This window comes from Danaus plexippus, chromosome 28 (assembly GCF_018135715.1).
Source record: "Danaus plexippus chromosome 28, MEX_DaPlex, whole genome shotgun sequence".
NCBI classification, from domain to species: Eukaryota; Metazoa; Arthropoda; class Insecta; order Lepidoptera; family Nymphalidae; genus Danaus; species Danaus plexippus.
In genome coordinates this window covers 1,771,236-1,787,535 of record NC_083556.1, presented here as the reverse complement: position 1 = coordinate 1,787,535, position 16,300 = coordinate 1,771,236, and the positions used below count along the sequence as shown (strand labels likewise).

The following is a 16,300-nucleotide window of genomic DNA, read 5'->3' as shown; positions in this document are numbered from 1 at the left end:
ACGGTGTCACGAGGTCCTGCGGTGTGGTACGGACATGGGATTTTATATTTTTAAGAACGGGGTCCCAGGTGTTTGATAGATTCCAGCCATCTTCTCTATTGAAATTGGGATGTTTTTTAATTTCAATAGCCTCGCGAATTAATCTCGGTATATACTTGTCTTCCCGAGCGAGGATTTGAGGTTTATCAAAACGAATGTAGTGGCCTGGTTTGTCCATTGTGTGTTCACACACTGCTGACTTCGACGCGCGCCTGTTTTTGATGTCCGAGATGTGTTCTTTAACCCTTGTACCGATGCTCCTCTTCGTCTGGCCAATGTATGACAAGCCACAGTCACAGTCGAGTTTGTATACACCCGCTTGTTGTAAAGGAATCTTACTCTTGATTGGTCTCAAGAATTGGCTCACTTTCTTATGTGGTTTGTAAATAGTTTTAATGGAAACCTTCTTCAAGATGTTGCCTATTCTGTCAGTAACTCCCTTCACATATGGTAGCATCGCAGGTTGTCGTTCAACTGTGGGTGGCTTCAGGTGGTTCTTGCGATGCTGGCGAGGCACGGGCAGGTTGTTGATGGTGAGAGCATGTTTTACATGCTGCAGCTCGGCCTCTAGGTGGTCAGCATCACAAAGGTGTTGGGCTCTCTGTAACAAAGATTTGCCAACGGTAGCTAACTGGATAGGGTGGAGGTGCGAGTTAAGAAGCAAATTAAGAAATCGATGGCGGTAAATGATAAATAACAAGGACCAACTGACAGACATTCACACCTCGTCTGCCCGTGATCACGGTTGCTGCAAAGTAACCGAAACGTCGGGATTATGTAGTTTTTAAATAATAAAATCCGCGTAGTAAATCCGAATAATACTAGTTTCATTTAAAGGCATTAACTTATATGAAATGCTTCAGTTTATTACTATGAAATGGTTATAAAACAGGATCGTCTATATTGAAGAAAAGTTAAATATACTTTATTTTTAATAATTTTATCTACAGAGATCACTCATAAAGGATTATATATACCATAAGGCCGGAATTAATTTTTAAATTCAATTTTATATTAAAATAATTTCATTCAAAATAAAATACATAGATATCTTAACATTTAATTAATAAATTATTTTTTTATTATATATATATATGAATTATTATGTAAGTTTAAATAATTCTAACATATTATGTAAAAAATATGTATGTAATGTATATAAGCTTAAACACATTTAAATTAAATACTTTGCTATAATTCAAATTACGTTAAAATCAACTCTTCTAAATAATATTTCTATAATATTATGTATAAGAAGAAAACGACAGCATGCGCAGACGAAGCAACGATCAACAACTAGTGTTTTGGACTTCCGGTTTGAACAACACTATGGAGATTTTATTCAACTATAAAAAAAGAAATACATTGCTTTAAAAAAAGTCCCAAATTAAGTGAAAATAACTTACGACTGATACGCTAACCGTTATATTAGAAAACAAAGTAATACTGGTTGATTTTATTAAATAAAATATACTTGATTCGCATTTTTATTTAAAGCGCCATCTAGTTGATAAGTAGCAAAACTGATCTTGAGCTGACATCTGTGTTTCGTTATTTAAACTAAAATATACAATGGCTCGTTACAAAACTTGAATGACATTCTATGTGTAACCATTGGGAACTCATTGAATAATATTAAAATATTTAGTTACTATGTATTCATTTGACGATCCTCTGCCATACGTCATTAATAACCACAGATAAACTTAAAAAAAAAACTTAATAAAACATGAAATTACTAGTCTTATTAACATTTTAATGAGTTAAGGCGAACACACTTTACATGTTATCGCATTTATAAATATAAAAAAATAATTGTAAAAAAATGACATTTTGATCTCCAGTGAAAATAAAGGCGTGGTTCCTTTGATAGCGGAATTATATAACATACATTTTTATATTAAACTTACAGCATCCGATAAAGTGTGTACAAATTACTATGTGATTTGTGAAATTCTTTAAATATAATGTGACTTATTCAAAGCAAAAACAGTTTTAAAATAATAATATTAGGAAAAATATTAAATAAATCCGATTAATATCTACATCTGAGACTCGCCATCTTGAGTAAAAATGGCAAGAAAATATCCTTTTCTTCCATAACTAGCTTATTTTTTTACTTGATTTAAAATTAATGTATACAATCTTGAAATAAGTAATACAAGTTTACATTTAAACTACAAGCATAGATCCGCTGTCAGTGAAAACCGCCAATGCAATAAGTAGCCAAGATAAAGAATGAGTTGTGTTGTGCACTCGATTGTAAGCAGACGTGACAATGTTAAAAAATCCGAAGTATATATACGGACCTTGCGACAGATTTGTCCCAGCGTCTTTGAATTATGGCCAATATTTTTTAACAAAACTCAAAGAGAACAGCGGTAAGATAGCCTTGGTAAGTTTTTGTGAGTCCGTACCTGTATCACGCGTGCTAATTATGCGAAGTTGTTTCTGTCGTGAATTTAAAAATATATAAACATTGAATAAGTAGAAGTAGATTTAGGCGTGTTTATTATAACTTCTGGCGATATTATACGATCTCTCAATCACAAAAAAAAATATAACATTTTTAATTATGATGAAAAAATTATATTTTTTTTAGATAAATGGTTTAACGGATGAAAAGTTAACATATGATGATATTGCTCAAGAGGCCATTAATGTGTCTTTCTCTCTCACACGTATGGGTGTTAGAAAGGGAGATGTTATAGCCGTCAGTTCAGAGAACAGAAGAGAGTATTGGAGTACTGTTGTTGGCATCATATGTTCTGGCGCTGTTGTCACAACTATAAACATCGGATACACAAACGGTAAATTAATATGGGTGATAAGAATGAAGTTGGCGCGGGTGAATAGGAATACTGAACAGGAATCTGTTGCTAACTTCAATGTTATTGTCTTCTGTTAAGTGGAATGTTTTAGAAAACAAGCACTATATAATAAATTATTGTATTAAATTTCCTGATAACACGTTGTTCGTTTGTTCTTGTATCTGTATTTATTTGTTTATTTTATCTGAGATAATATAAGATATGTAAATTTATACCTTTAATACGCAATAATCACAAGTTGATTGTAGGGAATTTTTTACTATACGTTTTTTTTAATTAAGAAAAACTATGAAACACATGTTTTATTATGTATTATAATGTTTTATGACCTTGGAAATATTTACATACAATTATTCATAGTAGTCATTGTAGGACTTCGCAGACAATAAAATAAAATCTCGCAAAGGCAATGGGCGTTAATATTTAAAACCTAGCAAATAAATTATGTTTTTTGGCAATCAAGCTCAATGACGATTGTACAATTTCATAAAAATACCGATTTCTGATATGATTCCGTGCACGAAAATAACCAAATTCATGATAATTTTAGGATTTAACTAATCTTTTGTTACACAGACGAACTCAAACACGTCGTCGGTATATCGAAGCCGAAATATTTATTTTGCTCGCCGCTGGCTTACAAAATGCATTCAAAGACCTATAGATCGCTGGGTTTCCTAAAACACATCATATTATATGGCGACGAGGAGTTGCCAGGGGCGATTCCATTCCAGGATTTAGCCGTTCCGAGTAACCGACGAACTAGCCACTATCACCTGGAACTGAATGTGAATTTTGAGGATTTCGAGCCAATAGATGTCGGAGGTTATGACACGCTGTTTATATTATACTCGTCCGGGACCACTGGCCTGCCCAAGGGAGTTATGATAACACACCAGAACATCTTGACGTTATCCTGGTACGTAGTCTACTAGAGGCTTGGAATGTAAAATTTACGATAATACAATGATATGATATGCCCACAGCTCTAACGTAATCTTACCACCTCTCTTGGGACTCACCATAACCCCATGGTATCACACCATGGGTCTCATTGGCACCCTGAACAGTTTCTCACGTGGTAATACCACGGTCTTTCTGCCGAAATTTAACGTGGAACAATACTTGAGGACCGTTGAAAAATACAAAGTTTGGATATAAAACAACTATATTATAATGCCATAACTCCATGACATAATAATTTTGGTTTCTTCGTGAGTATGTATTGTTTGGCGTGGTTTACCAAATATTAGTATTGAGAATCGCTGACATACAGACATACATATGGAATAGACGACAAAACTAACATGATCCATCGTTATTATCACAGATAGAACAGTTAGTTTTGGTCCCCGCGGCCCTAGTGGCTCTGGTGAAATCGTCTCTGGATGTAGACACTTCGTCAGTGCATTTAATCTACTGCGGCTCCGCCCCGCTCTACGAAGACACCGCCAAAGCTGTCACTAAGAGGTAAAAAACAATCATTTCAGATTACGGAAATAGGTGAAAAAGATGGCGAACCCTTCAGAGCTGGTTACAATAATTTCAGTCTAGTAATATCAAACGATTTGAAACAGGTTGTATTTTGTTTGCACAGTCACTTATCGCTTTTGCGCATATAGCAGAAATGTGTACAGTATATATTGATAGGAATTTTCCTATTATATACAACTCTCAGGTAATTATCAAGAGCAATCTCACCATATAACCCTAGTTTATATAAAGCATTTTGTCATTATATACGGATTTTAAATTTAAACTAGCAGTACCAGGACGTCATCTCAGGTGATGGAAGAATATTTATAATATCCAGAGATCTCATCAAGATCAAACCTAGCACACAACTTATACTTACCTCTTTAGTGCAAGAATCTAAAGGACTTGCTTAATAAATGTAGCCAGAACTTAAGATTTAAGAGCTATAAGTTATATTGCAAAGTTAAATAAAACAATTAATAACCCAGAAAATTTGCTGGAATATTACTATCATTTAACCAAGTGAAAGTGACGAGCCCTAACCCAAGGCAGCAAAATGTTAACTTTAAGAACTGCGCTTTAAATGTTACATGGGTAATTTTTATTATAACTTTCAGGTTTCCGAACGTGACCGCACTCCTCCAGGGTTATGGGATGACGGAGACCACTCTCGCCATCACCATGAACTACAACCCTGACAAGTACGGCAGCGTGGGGACCGTGACCTCGCACACAGTTGTCAAGGTAAATTCAATATGAAAAATAAGCATGAACTTGCCAATTAGCTAACATAGCGTTTCCGTTGCTTCCGGAAGTTGCGAGTTCCACTATTGGTCGGGCCGATTAATTTTTAATTCGCATTTGATATCTAAATCTCACCATTTCTTAAAAGCTACAACAGAATACGAAAACTGTACTTATTTTCACATGGGTCTTAGTTTATTTGGGATAGTTAAAAAATCGGCCCATGCATAATCCCGGTGTTACTTATATAGAAAGTTTCATCACAATCGCTTCAGTAGATTTTGTTTTATTGGTTCACAGACCACGCGCGAACTTTCGCGTTTATAATAACATCGGAATCTTTACGCAAAAAGTAGCCACGCTGACTCTACATACATGTGTAAGACCATGCTCAGAAAATGTGTTTTTTTTGAAATAATGAGAAGCTTATTTTCTTGCCATGGAAATATATACAAATCCGTTTCTTAACGATCGTAAAGAAATTATAAATCTTATGTTGGAATTATAAGAATTCTATTAAATTAAATATTTAAAATTTTTAATTTTATTTTGACATTTATAAAAGTTAGAAATTGTTGGCAACATTATAATTTAACGTTAATTAATACGACGTAATATTTATTGTTAATGGAAATAAATGTTAAGACACAATTAAAATCGAGATAAACCTATCACTAACTAGTAGTTACTGTGAACTTGTCTCATGGAATTTAAAATACAATGAAAAAATTTTAGGTGGTCGATCCAGATACGAAGGAGGTCCTCGGTCCGAACAAACCTGGTGAGATTTGCTTGAAGAGTGCGACCATGATGAAAGGATACGTCGGCAGACCGAGGAGTGAGGGGTACGATGAAGAAGGGTTCTTCAGAACCGGAGACATAGGATACTACGACGAGGACGGCTACTTCTATATAGTTGACAGGTTGAAGGAACTCATCAAATACAAGAGCTATCAGGTAACTTGGAAGAAGATTCATAACCCTCCAGACAAATATCGAGGAAAATTGATCAGGTCTAAGAAGAATAATAGTTCTTCTTCCAGTGAAGTCCTAACACACCTTACGATATTTCCGTAGTCAGAGCACAGTCCAACATTATATACAAAATTGTAGATTGAGCCATTTAAATCATTGTTCTAATAAACAAAGTAAACTGTAGTTAAAATTCTTATAGTTAAAACCACCTTCTCAATGAAGATCATGAACCTTGCAGCTACACGAAGTCCGTGTCACGTTGTATTTAAAAAGCCCACTACTTCCACATCCTTTAAAATTCTAAATTTAAAATCTGATATCTCAATCAATATCAAAAACAAAATAAATCTCGTGTATTGCAAAAATATATGTACATATTTGATGTCGTCCATATTCTACCCAGGTCCCTCCCGCTGAGATAGAGACGACTCTCCTAAAACACCCCTCAGTGCTAGACGCGGGTGTGGTGGGTGTGCCGCACCCCGTCTCTGGTGAGGTGCCTGTCGCCTTCGTGGTGAAAAGTGGACCCGTCACTGAGGCGGAGCTGGTGAAATTTGTGGCTGAGAGGGTGAGGAAGCGTCTGCTTAGATACAAAAACGTATTTATCGTTAAAACGACTAGTGACGTGCCTGTAGGTTTGCATCAAAAGAGAATAATCCCTATATGTTACTAATCATCTTTACGTTTTTTATGCTTAGATTCCTAATATATACAATAAAGCCTCTATCGTTTGGCTAGATAGTTAAATATAAAAAATCTTGCAATTTATGACGAAGAACCTTCTGGAACCTGTCGAAAGTTTGAATTGATTTTGGTGAAAATTCTTGGCATCACAAACAATGCCCACGAGTAGTATTTTTCTCAAGAAGTAATATTTATTAATTTTAACATCAATACATTATTACTTTAATTACAAAACACAACTGACTCTTTAAAGAAAATAATTAAATGAGTACGACTTCTTGGTAAATCACTAGTTTATCCAATCTTCATAAAATAATGAGAAGGCTCTTTAAATAATCTCTTCTCCCCTCTCCTCTCCTCTCCTCACCACACCACTCCCCACCTCGCCCGCCGCCAACTCACCCCTTAGTCAATACAGCTCCTCTTATTTTTTTTGTTACAACATACAGGAAATGTAATAATGTACTGATACAATGTATGACGAACACACTGTATATATTACACAATTAAAAAAATATATATTTACACCAAAAGTACCGGTAAATTGTAAATAATCATGTAATTTTTTATATGTCCCAGCTCTCAAACCCGAAGCACATCCGCGGCGGAGTCATATTCATAGACGAGATACCGAGGAACCAGACGAGCAAGATACTGAGGAAGGAGCTGAGGAAGATGGTGAAAACAAGGAAAAGTAAACTCTAAGGTGAAGTCAATAAGGTCGTTTATATAAGGTGATGTTTATATGTATATATTGTGATAATTGATTTTATTGTAGTACACGATATCCAAAATAAATAATATCTAAGTTACTGAATTTCTTATTTTTTATATTTCCTTAGAGCATTTCAAAAAAAATATTTTTTTGTTTTCAACAATTAAAAATTATACAAGGGCAATTTATTGAACGAGTTATTTACAAAATTTATCTTGTTTCGTTGGTCTTATTTCAATATCCGACACAAAATAGAAGTGTTATAAGTTTGAAGTCTGTGTGTGTCTGTGGTTTCGTAGCTCACAAACGGATTGACAGATTTCGATTCGGTTTTCTTAATTGAAGGCTTTTTTTTGGTTCCGCTCTTGATTGTCTTTGGTTCATTGGTCCGGTAGTGTAGAAATAGCACCTCATTTGCAAAACGATTTAAGGCATTTTTGGCGTATGTTTGTGTAACTTGTGGAAGGTGTTTAAAATTGAATAAAATTTTGTTATGTTATTTTCAATTCGTATTACATGATCCGATTCCCTAAACTACTCTATATATCTGCAATCTCTATATTTCTGAATCGTCCGGATCTGACAAGTGTACAAACAACCGAGGTCTACCCTCAGCCAGGACACGTAAAGGTAAACGACCAAAAAGATGATGTTCGTGGACCAAATACTAAGCACCAATTATCTAGTACTATAGAAGTCTAGAAAGGACCAAAATAGAAGTTAATTTGAAAAAAATCACTATTATTTTATTATATTCGTGATTGTAACGCCGTGCTTGTTCATACAAAAATGAGCACTATAGATTAAATTTACGTACAATTGCAGTCCCTTTTTCATTTTTTTTTTACATTGATACGTCCATAAAATTAATAGCTAGGTACCTATACAAGTGATATCTTGGACGTAGTTAATATTTCTATAAAACTGATGTAAATTCGATAAGCCTACAAAAAAGGATCACAGCTTGCTCTTATTCTTCAGCATTTCTCTGAGTTTCTTCCTTAATATTTTTCCGCTTGAATTTTTTGGTATGTCCTCGACGAACCTGACCCCTCCGCGGAGATGCTTCGGGTTAGATAACTGCAACAGATTGTATTGTTTGTGAATATTCAAGCGATTTTCTTAAGAGATGGACCAAAAAGTACCTTTTCAGCGACGTAGCTCTTGACTTCCTCAACAGTTAGGTTGCTTCCCGGTCGGCGCGCTACGAACGCGAGTGGGGCTTCGCCCCCCTCGTGCGGAACACCCACCACCCCCGCCTCTAGGATATCGGGGTGTTGGGTCAACACCGCTTCGATTTCAGCCGGTGGCACCTTTGACATGATTTAAAATTCATGACTACCTTCATTGATAATAATTACTAAGATTTGATTATACTTACTCGGTATTCCTAAGATACGATAATTTATAATATATATATAATGATTTCCACAAAAAAAAATGACATTAAGATGTAGGGAGCTTACAGAATCTATATATCCTATATCATACATTTCCTGTTAATATGGATATTTCCTTTCAAATGAGCAAGCAGACAGACCTGGTAGCCTTTATATTTAATGAGTTCCTTCAGTCTGTCCACCACAAAGAAGTATTTGTCGTCGTCGTAGTAACCGATGTCTCCTGTCTTGAAGAAGCCCTCGTCATCAAAGTCGTCTCCCCGATCTCTTCCCACGTAGCCTCTCATGATTGGAGCGCCTTTCACACAGATTTCCCCCCTACAGTTTGGTCCTAGCGGCCGTCTTGTTTCTATGTCCACGATCTGATGACATAATGTAATACTTTATATTAAAAGCGGATCTTTTCGAGCTGACTCTGTTGTGGAATTCGTTTTATTAAAAAAAAATCCCTTTTTGAACAGACTTACTAAAGATTAGAAAAGATACTTTTAATTTAGATGGAAAATTAATGACAAATTATTCAGATATATTCGTCAAAAGGTTGTCTTGATGTTTAAAGAACTAATATAAAAATAGTTCTCGTTTAAAGACACCGTCTATGATAAGAATTTGAAATCTCGAGTAATATTTACGAAATCTCCACCAGCATCATAATAAAATATTTACACTCGCGTACGAGTCGCGAGCCGAGGCACGAGACGAGGGACAAGGTGAGAGTGTAAATAATTACTCGCGGCTCGTCTAGCGTCTTGTCCCGCGTCCGGAGGTGCGAACTGTAGTACTAGACGAAGCACAAGACAAGTTACGAGGCGAGAGTGTAAATGTAGTATAAGCATTTTTTATTCGAGCGCTTATACATGAATGAACATGATTTTTGCTTAAGAATAGACATTGTAGATAAAGACGGTGGTGCTTAAAATGATAGCTTAGCTTGTGTTAAGACATATATGAATTACACTTGTTCAGCTACAACTACCGCTTCTACGGAACCCTTTTTAACGAGTAAAATGTCCAGAGATTTCCCATTGTCTAATACCTTCATGACAGCTTATTTATCTTTTATATAGCCTTCATCACCACACTCATCATCCCATCATACCTTTATCACGACACAGGCCGCGACCGTACCGGCTCCGCCAGTTTTACTAAGATGTGCGGAGTCATAAGTATCCCTGATTACGGAAAAAGTCGTCTCCGTCATCCCGTAACCTTGGAACACGTGCTTCAAGTTCGGGAACCTGGAATTTTATGAATGCTCTTTGTTTTTCAAGCAAACTGTTCACGGCGACCACTGTAGGTTGACCCGCCAAAAAGATTTCAACAATTTTCTGAACTCGCCTTTATATTTGATTTATTCAATTAATTACACGGCTAAGCCGAAAAGCGTAACAAACAGGTAGGAATATATTACGCTTATATATTTCGTGTTTGCGGAATAAAACGAAATAATGTCCGCCTAACAGTCAGTTATGAAAAACATTGGCATTTCTAACGCTTAGGATGTTAGAAAGTTCCTTAATCATAGTCCGCGGGTTCGGTAAAAAGGTTTGAATGGTTAGTATTATGTACGAACGATTTCAATGTCCCTCGACCTGTAAGACAGGAGGGCACCTGATCACCTTTTCTTCGCAGCATCAATCGTTTCCTTCTTCAGAGGAGCGGCACCAGAAAACGCCGCTACCACTGAACTGACGTCATATTTAGCAGAATATTTTGACAGCGCTACCAGCACAGGCGGCGCCACCACCAGCTGGCCGACCTGGTGGAGAAAATGAATTAATAATATGAGACAAAACTTATTCAATGGATTCTCCGTGCGGGTGCCGGGTCCATCGTTGCAGGGAGAGGAGCTTCAACAGTGCCTGGGACTTGCGACCCAGGTGTAGGTAACTAACGCGTTAAACGCTCACCTCCACCGACAAGCTCCTCTCTCTACCTAACCAAATTTTAAACGAAATTTTGAGACATTCACATCTCCTCTGCCCGTGACAACGTTTGTAAAGTAACCGAAACGTCGGGAGTGTGTTTTTTTTTTCTTATAATGAGATTTCGAGAACTAATATTTTGGTCATTAAAATCAAATAGTCGCATACATCACACCTACTTCCAAAACCATTATTGTTAAATAAATTAAACTATATAGTTAACTAGTACAAAGTCTTTTTCCTACAAATAAAAATTCACCTATTTTGGTATCGAATATCGAATAGTTATCATAAGCGTTGTTTAAATATTTAATGATAATAGAAAATAATGCCATGTATCTATTAATTATCTTTTCGACAGACGGAATAGGACCCGCAATAATAATTGTCGTAGATATAATGAGATAAAACGAGATTATTAAATCAGCTATGATAGCCTTATCTCTATTCATACCTTATAGTTTTCTATTGTTCGTAAATACTGATCACATTCGAATTTCGGCAAGAACAGCATGACGTTTCCTTTAGAGAATACCCTCAGTGACGCTATGAGACCCATGGTGTGGTACCAGGGCGTTATGTATAGGGTCAACTCGTTGGGATCCACCGACGGAGCTCTGACAACACATGTATGTTGATGAAATATCAAAATTCAGTAAAAAATAAATAGGTTATTATAGTCTTCAATGGACTTGATTGGTATATAACTCTTATATATTTATAATCTGATATATTTTTTGAACTGAAACTTCTTATGTGACTTCAATAACGTTGTGTTAAGCGTTTAACGCAACCTTGCGTTAAAAAGAGACAGAGAGAGGGAATGAGAGGATACGAGGAAATTGTTGTGAGTATTTTTATAAAGTTTGTCTCAAAGAAACACTAAAATTTTCCTTGAAAATCAATTTCTAACCCTTCCTTTTTTCATTCAAACCTATTAGAGAAGAGACCAGGAGCACTTTGTAAGCATGTTTTATAATTATTAAAATTAAATATAATGTGTTTTTTTTTGAGATAAATATTATGATAATGATTTATTTGATTAATCTTCGCGAGATGTATAAAATTATTTCAGATATAAGTCGAACTCATTTACAGTTATTAAATAATGACTAACTGCAATTTTACTGTGACAGTGTTATATTTATAACATTGAAAATTAAAATGAATCATATAATCTTATCTCCCTCCGTTAACACTTTTTTTTTTGTGAAATTCAATATGAAAATGTCCACTTCAGTGTTTTATCTCAACTTATACGAGACATTATTAAAACGTTCTCTCTCAATACTCTGTATTAAAAACCAATTATAATTTTAAATCTCTTAATGTGAGACGACATTAAATATAAACGGTTGTCTGTGCGTCCAATATTAATATATTAAGTTAATGCCAGTAATGTATACTAACTTTTATATTTACTCAATCACTAGTCAAAACAAATAGTTATATATATATAGTGAATTCTCATTTCTTATCTATGGTTATCAGCATAATTTAAAATCTTATCAACAACTTAATTTATATACGCTAACCAAAAAATGCAAATCCACACTAAACAATAACCATCAACTGTTTAACATTCATAAATTCAAAAATTTGAAAAAAAAAACCGTCAAACGCTTCGTATGTAGTGTCAGAATGACGAAATGTCAAGCTGACATTGGACACTCACACGAGACACGTCACTATGACATTAAGATGTGTCAGCATGACGCCTTTGGGCAAGCCTGTGGTCCCTGAGGAATATAATACAATGGCCGCGTCGTTTTGACCTTCAACGTCCTTGGCCATGAAGTTCTCTGGAGTGATAACACCGTTACCCCGTATAAGATCCTCGTAAGATAATGTATTTGGGATCCTCTCGCCGTAAACTACTACGGATTTTATGTACGGCAGCGAATGGAATAGTTTGCCGTGAGCTTTGTACGCGTATGGCGAACAGAATACCAGTTTAGGTTTAGAAATGTCCAAAACGTATTTATGTTCACCTGGAAAAAAAATTAAGAATTTTTTTGTGTTTTTTTTTAATCTGTTTCCGAATACAACAGCAATTAGTTTACGTACAAAACATTTAAAAATATCAAATTTATCATAAATTAATTATTATTTAATAATTATTGGGTAGTCCTACTTTCGGTCATAAAATGTAAATATTAGATTTTCAATAGTTTTGTTTTTATTTTGTATGCTTTTTTGGACCATTTAAGATAAACAAACCAAGCTTTACATAATATAAAATATATTTATGTACATATAATTAAACCTAGTATATTTAAGTCGAACGACAAAAATTTAATATTTCGATTTTTTTTTTCATAATTTCGTAAAAAATATAAAATAATACTTTCAAACAAAAAATTTTCGGTAACTTTTTTTTTATACTAGTAACATTAAAGGTAAATATAGCATTATTTTTTGTCCTTTATAACGTATAACTATATTTTCTATCGCTGTTCTAGTAAATAAACTTCTTTAATTGAAGCCATTCAATTCGTTCGTTCCATTCATTAATACTTTAATATTTTAATAAGCCTATAATATATTTATGTTTAGGAGAATATATAAAAGACAGTTGCGGACCTGAAGTTAATTAAGACAAAAATGTTTACTGTAACGTAAATGAATCTGTAGACCATAGAGATAAGGATAATAACACCTATCTAATATACCATGTGGTATTTGTAATTAAAAGTAAAAACCTTTCGTGTATGTTGGGTTGGTGGTGGTGACCGTAGCTCCAGTACAGCATATACCCAGCAACGTTGAAAAGTATTCCATTCTGTTCTCAGAGCTGATGGCGATCACATCTCCTCTTTTGACTCCCCTCTCTGTTAATGAGATGGACAGATTCATGGCGTCTACCGCCATGGCTCGGTAACTTAAGCTCTGATTGGTGGCGCAGTTTGTCTGGAAGTGGATTTATCATCACAATAGTGTCCGGTTGTTATGTTTCGATTCCAATTTTTTTTGCTAACACATCTCTATTTCAGACTTCTTTATTTTTTTTTAATTTAAAGTTCGTCCTCGATCTGTTTATTATAAATACAAAAAGTTTAAATCATTATAAAATAACACAGAACACTGCTACCGTGCAGTCAAATTTTCGTTTTATAATTTGTATATTCAAAAATAATGAACGTCGTATGACAATTGTAAATGAATTTAGGAAAGCAAAGAAGAGTTAACTACAAATAAATGTCTCACCATAGCCGTCTTGTCTCCATGTTTCCAAATAGCATCAATAATGTAGCTGCCGAAATTCAAGTCAGCCGGCACGCTCAGCGAGCGGTCGCCATACACGTAATTCGAATTCCTCAACATTATACACTTGTTTAAATAAAAATTACTATTAATCAATGGCTAACAAAACTTCAATACCGTCCCCAATTAATGTACACTGTACACTGATAACGAGACAGTCAAACAATTTGAATATGACGTATTATCATAGCGCACAGATAATAATAGAATATTCAATTGATTTCTTCTATAACAGCTCTCTATTAACAAGCACGGACCACGCATTACATTCTGCCAACATCGTATTAAATATACAAAAGAGGTGGTAGTTGGTATAATAATGACAGACAAAATAGTATTACCGATTGCTGTTCAAAAAATTATAATATATAAATATATAAAAGATATATAAGGAACCTTCAATATACAAGCGAGTGTATGGAAGGTATGCAGATAAATTGAAAGCGTAGAATGCATCAAGGTAGCTCATCGACTGGCTTATGGCGGCCGGTTGCTGGCAAAGATGTCTTGAACTATGAACTTGAACTTGTCTACTACGCGACGTGACTATATATATATTCTAGTATATAAGGAAAATTAGTATATAAGTAAAGTAAGTATATAAGGTAAATTAGTATATAAGCGGAGTAAGTATATAAGCGGAGTAAGTATATAAGCGGGGTAAGTATATAAGCGGAGTAAGTATATAAGCGGAGTAAGTATATAAGCGGGGTAAGTATATAAGCGGGGTAAGTATATAAGCGGGGTAAGTATATAAGGAAAATTAGTATATAAGCGGAGTAAGTATATAAGCGGGGTAAGTATATAAGCGGGGTAAGTATATAAGCGGAGTAAGTATATAAGCGGGGTAAGTATATAAGCGGGGTAAGTATATAAGCGGGGTAAGTATATAAGCGGGGTAAGTATATAAGCGGAGTAAGTATATAAGCGGGGTAAGTATATAAGCGGGGTAAGTATATAAGCGGGGTAAGTATATAAGCGGAGTAAGTATATAAGCGGGGTAAGTATATAAGCGGAGTAAGTATATAAGCGGGGTAAGTATATAAGCGGGGTAAGTATATAAGCGGGGTAAGTATATAAGCGGAGTAAGTATATAAGCGGAGTAAGTATATAAGCGGGGTAAGTATATAAGCGGAGTAAGTATATAAGCGGGGTAAGTATATAAGCGGAGTAAGTATATAAGGAAAATTAGTATATAAGCGGAGTAAGTATATAAGCGGAGTAAGTATATAAGGAAAATTAGTATATAAGCGGAGTAAGTATATAAGCGGGGTAAGTATATAAGCGGGGTAAGTATATAAGCGGAGTAAGTATATAAGCGGGGTAAGTATATAAGGAAAATTAGTATATAAGCCGAGTAAGTACATAAGCGGGGTAAGTATATAAGCGGAGTAAGTATATAAGCGGAGTAAGTATATAAGCGGGGTAAGTATATAAGCGGAGTAAGTATATAAGCGGGGTAAGTACATAAGCGGGGTAAGTATATAAGCGGGGTAAGTACATAAGCGGGGTAAGTATATAAGCGGGGTAAGTACATAAGCGGGGTAAGTATATAAGCGGAGTAAGTACATAAGCGGGGTAAGTATATAAGCGGAGTAAGTATATAAGCGGAGTAAGTATATAAGCGGAGTAAGTATATAAGCGGAGTAAGTATATAAGCGGAGTAAGTATATAAGGAAAATTAGTATATAAGCGGAGTAAGTATATAAGCGGAGTAAGTATATAAGGAAAATTAGTATATAAGCGGAGTAAGTATATAAGCGGAGTAAGTATATAAGCGGAGTAAGTATATAAGCGGAGTAAGTATATAAGCGGAGTAAGTATATAAGGAAAATTAGTATATAAGCGGAGTAAGTATATAAGCGGGGTAAGTATATAAGCGGAGTAAGTATATAAGCGGAGTAAGTATATAAGCGGGGTAAGTATATAAGCGGAGTAAGTATATAAGCGGGGTAAGTACATAAGCGGGGTAAGTATATAAGCGGGGTAAGTACATAAGCGGGGTAAGTATATAAGCGGAGTAAGTATATAAGCGGAGTAAGTATATAAGCGGAGTAAGTATATAAGGAAAATTAGTATATAAGCGGAGTAAGTATATAAGCGGGGTAAGTATATAAGGAAAATTAGTATATAAGCCGAGTAAGTACATAAGCGGGGTAAGTATATAAGCGGGGTAAGTATATAAGCGGAGTAAGTATATAAGCGGGGTAAGTATATAAGGAAAATTAGTATATAAGCCGAGTAAGT

The 16,300-nt window shown here is 35.0% G+C and overlaps 2 protein-coding genes across 2 annotated transcripts; one reads left to right on the top strand and one right to left on the bottom strand.

Annotated features, from left to right (window-relative positions):
• Positions 1–2,271: 2,271 nt before the first annotated feature.
• On the top strand, positions 2,272–7,561 carry LOC116776292 (uncharacterized). Its single transcript, XM_032669453.2, has 9 exons — positions 2,272–2,434; positions 2,642–2,849; positions 3,447–3,789; positions 3,857–4,019; positions 4,201–4,340; positions 4,964–5,090; positions 5,826–6,047; positions 6,469–6,633; positions 7,329–7,561. The coding sequence occupies exons 1-9, from the start codon at positions 2,318–2,320 to the stop codon at positions 7,452–7,454; spliced, it is 1,611 nt and encodes a 536-aa protein (XP_032525344.2). The 5' UTR covers positions 2,272–2,317; the 3' UTR covers positions 7,455–7,561.
• Positions 7,562–7,581: 20 nt separating this feature from the next.
• Positions 7,582–14,196, bottom strand: LOC116776353 (uncharacterized). The gene is made up of 9 exons (XM_032669548.2): positions 13,997–14,196; positions 13,492–13,699; positions 12,465–12,780; positions 11,244–11,406; positions 10,484–10,623; positions 9,964–10,102; positions 9,005–9,226; positions 8,610–8,777; positions 7,582–8,544 (listed from the first exon to the last, which is right to left on the bottom strand). Exons 1-9 carry the CDS (start codon positions 14,111–14,113, stop codon positions 8,422–8,424), a joined length of 1,596 nt encoding a protein of 531 aa, XP_032525439.2. The 5' UTR covers positions 14,114–14,196; the 3' UTR covers positions 7,582–8,421.
• Between the last annotated feature and the right edge of the window lie 2,104 nt (positions 14,197–16,300).

Coding starts and splice junctions, on each gene's coding strand:
- LOC116776292 (XM_032669453.2), top strand. CDS start 2,318: ATGTTAAAAAATCCGAAGTATATATACGGACCTTGCGACAGATTTGTC. Junction 3,790..3,856: donor AACATCTTGACGTTATCCTG/GTACGTAGTCTA, acceptor ATATGCCCACAG/CTCTAACGTAATCTTACCAC. Junction 4,341..4,963: donor GCCAAAGCTGTCACTAAGAG/GTAAAAAACAAT, acceptor TATAACTTTCAG/GTTTCCGAACGTGACCGCAC.
- LOC116776353 (XM_032669548.2), bottom strand. CDS start 14,113: ATGTTGAGGAATTCGAATTACGTGTATGGCGACCGCTCGCTGAGCGTG. Junction 11,407..12,464: donor GTCATAGTGACGTGTCTCGT/GTGAGTGTCCAA, acceptor ATGTGTTGTCAG/AGCTCCGTCGGTGGATCCCA. Junction 8,778..9,004: donor TTAAATATAAAGGCTACCAG/GTCTGTCTGCTT, acceptor ATCATGTCAAAG/GTGCCACCGGCTGAAATCGA.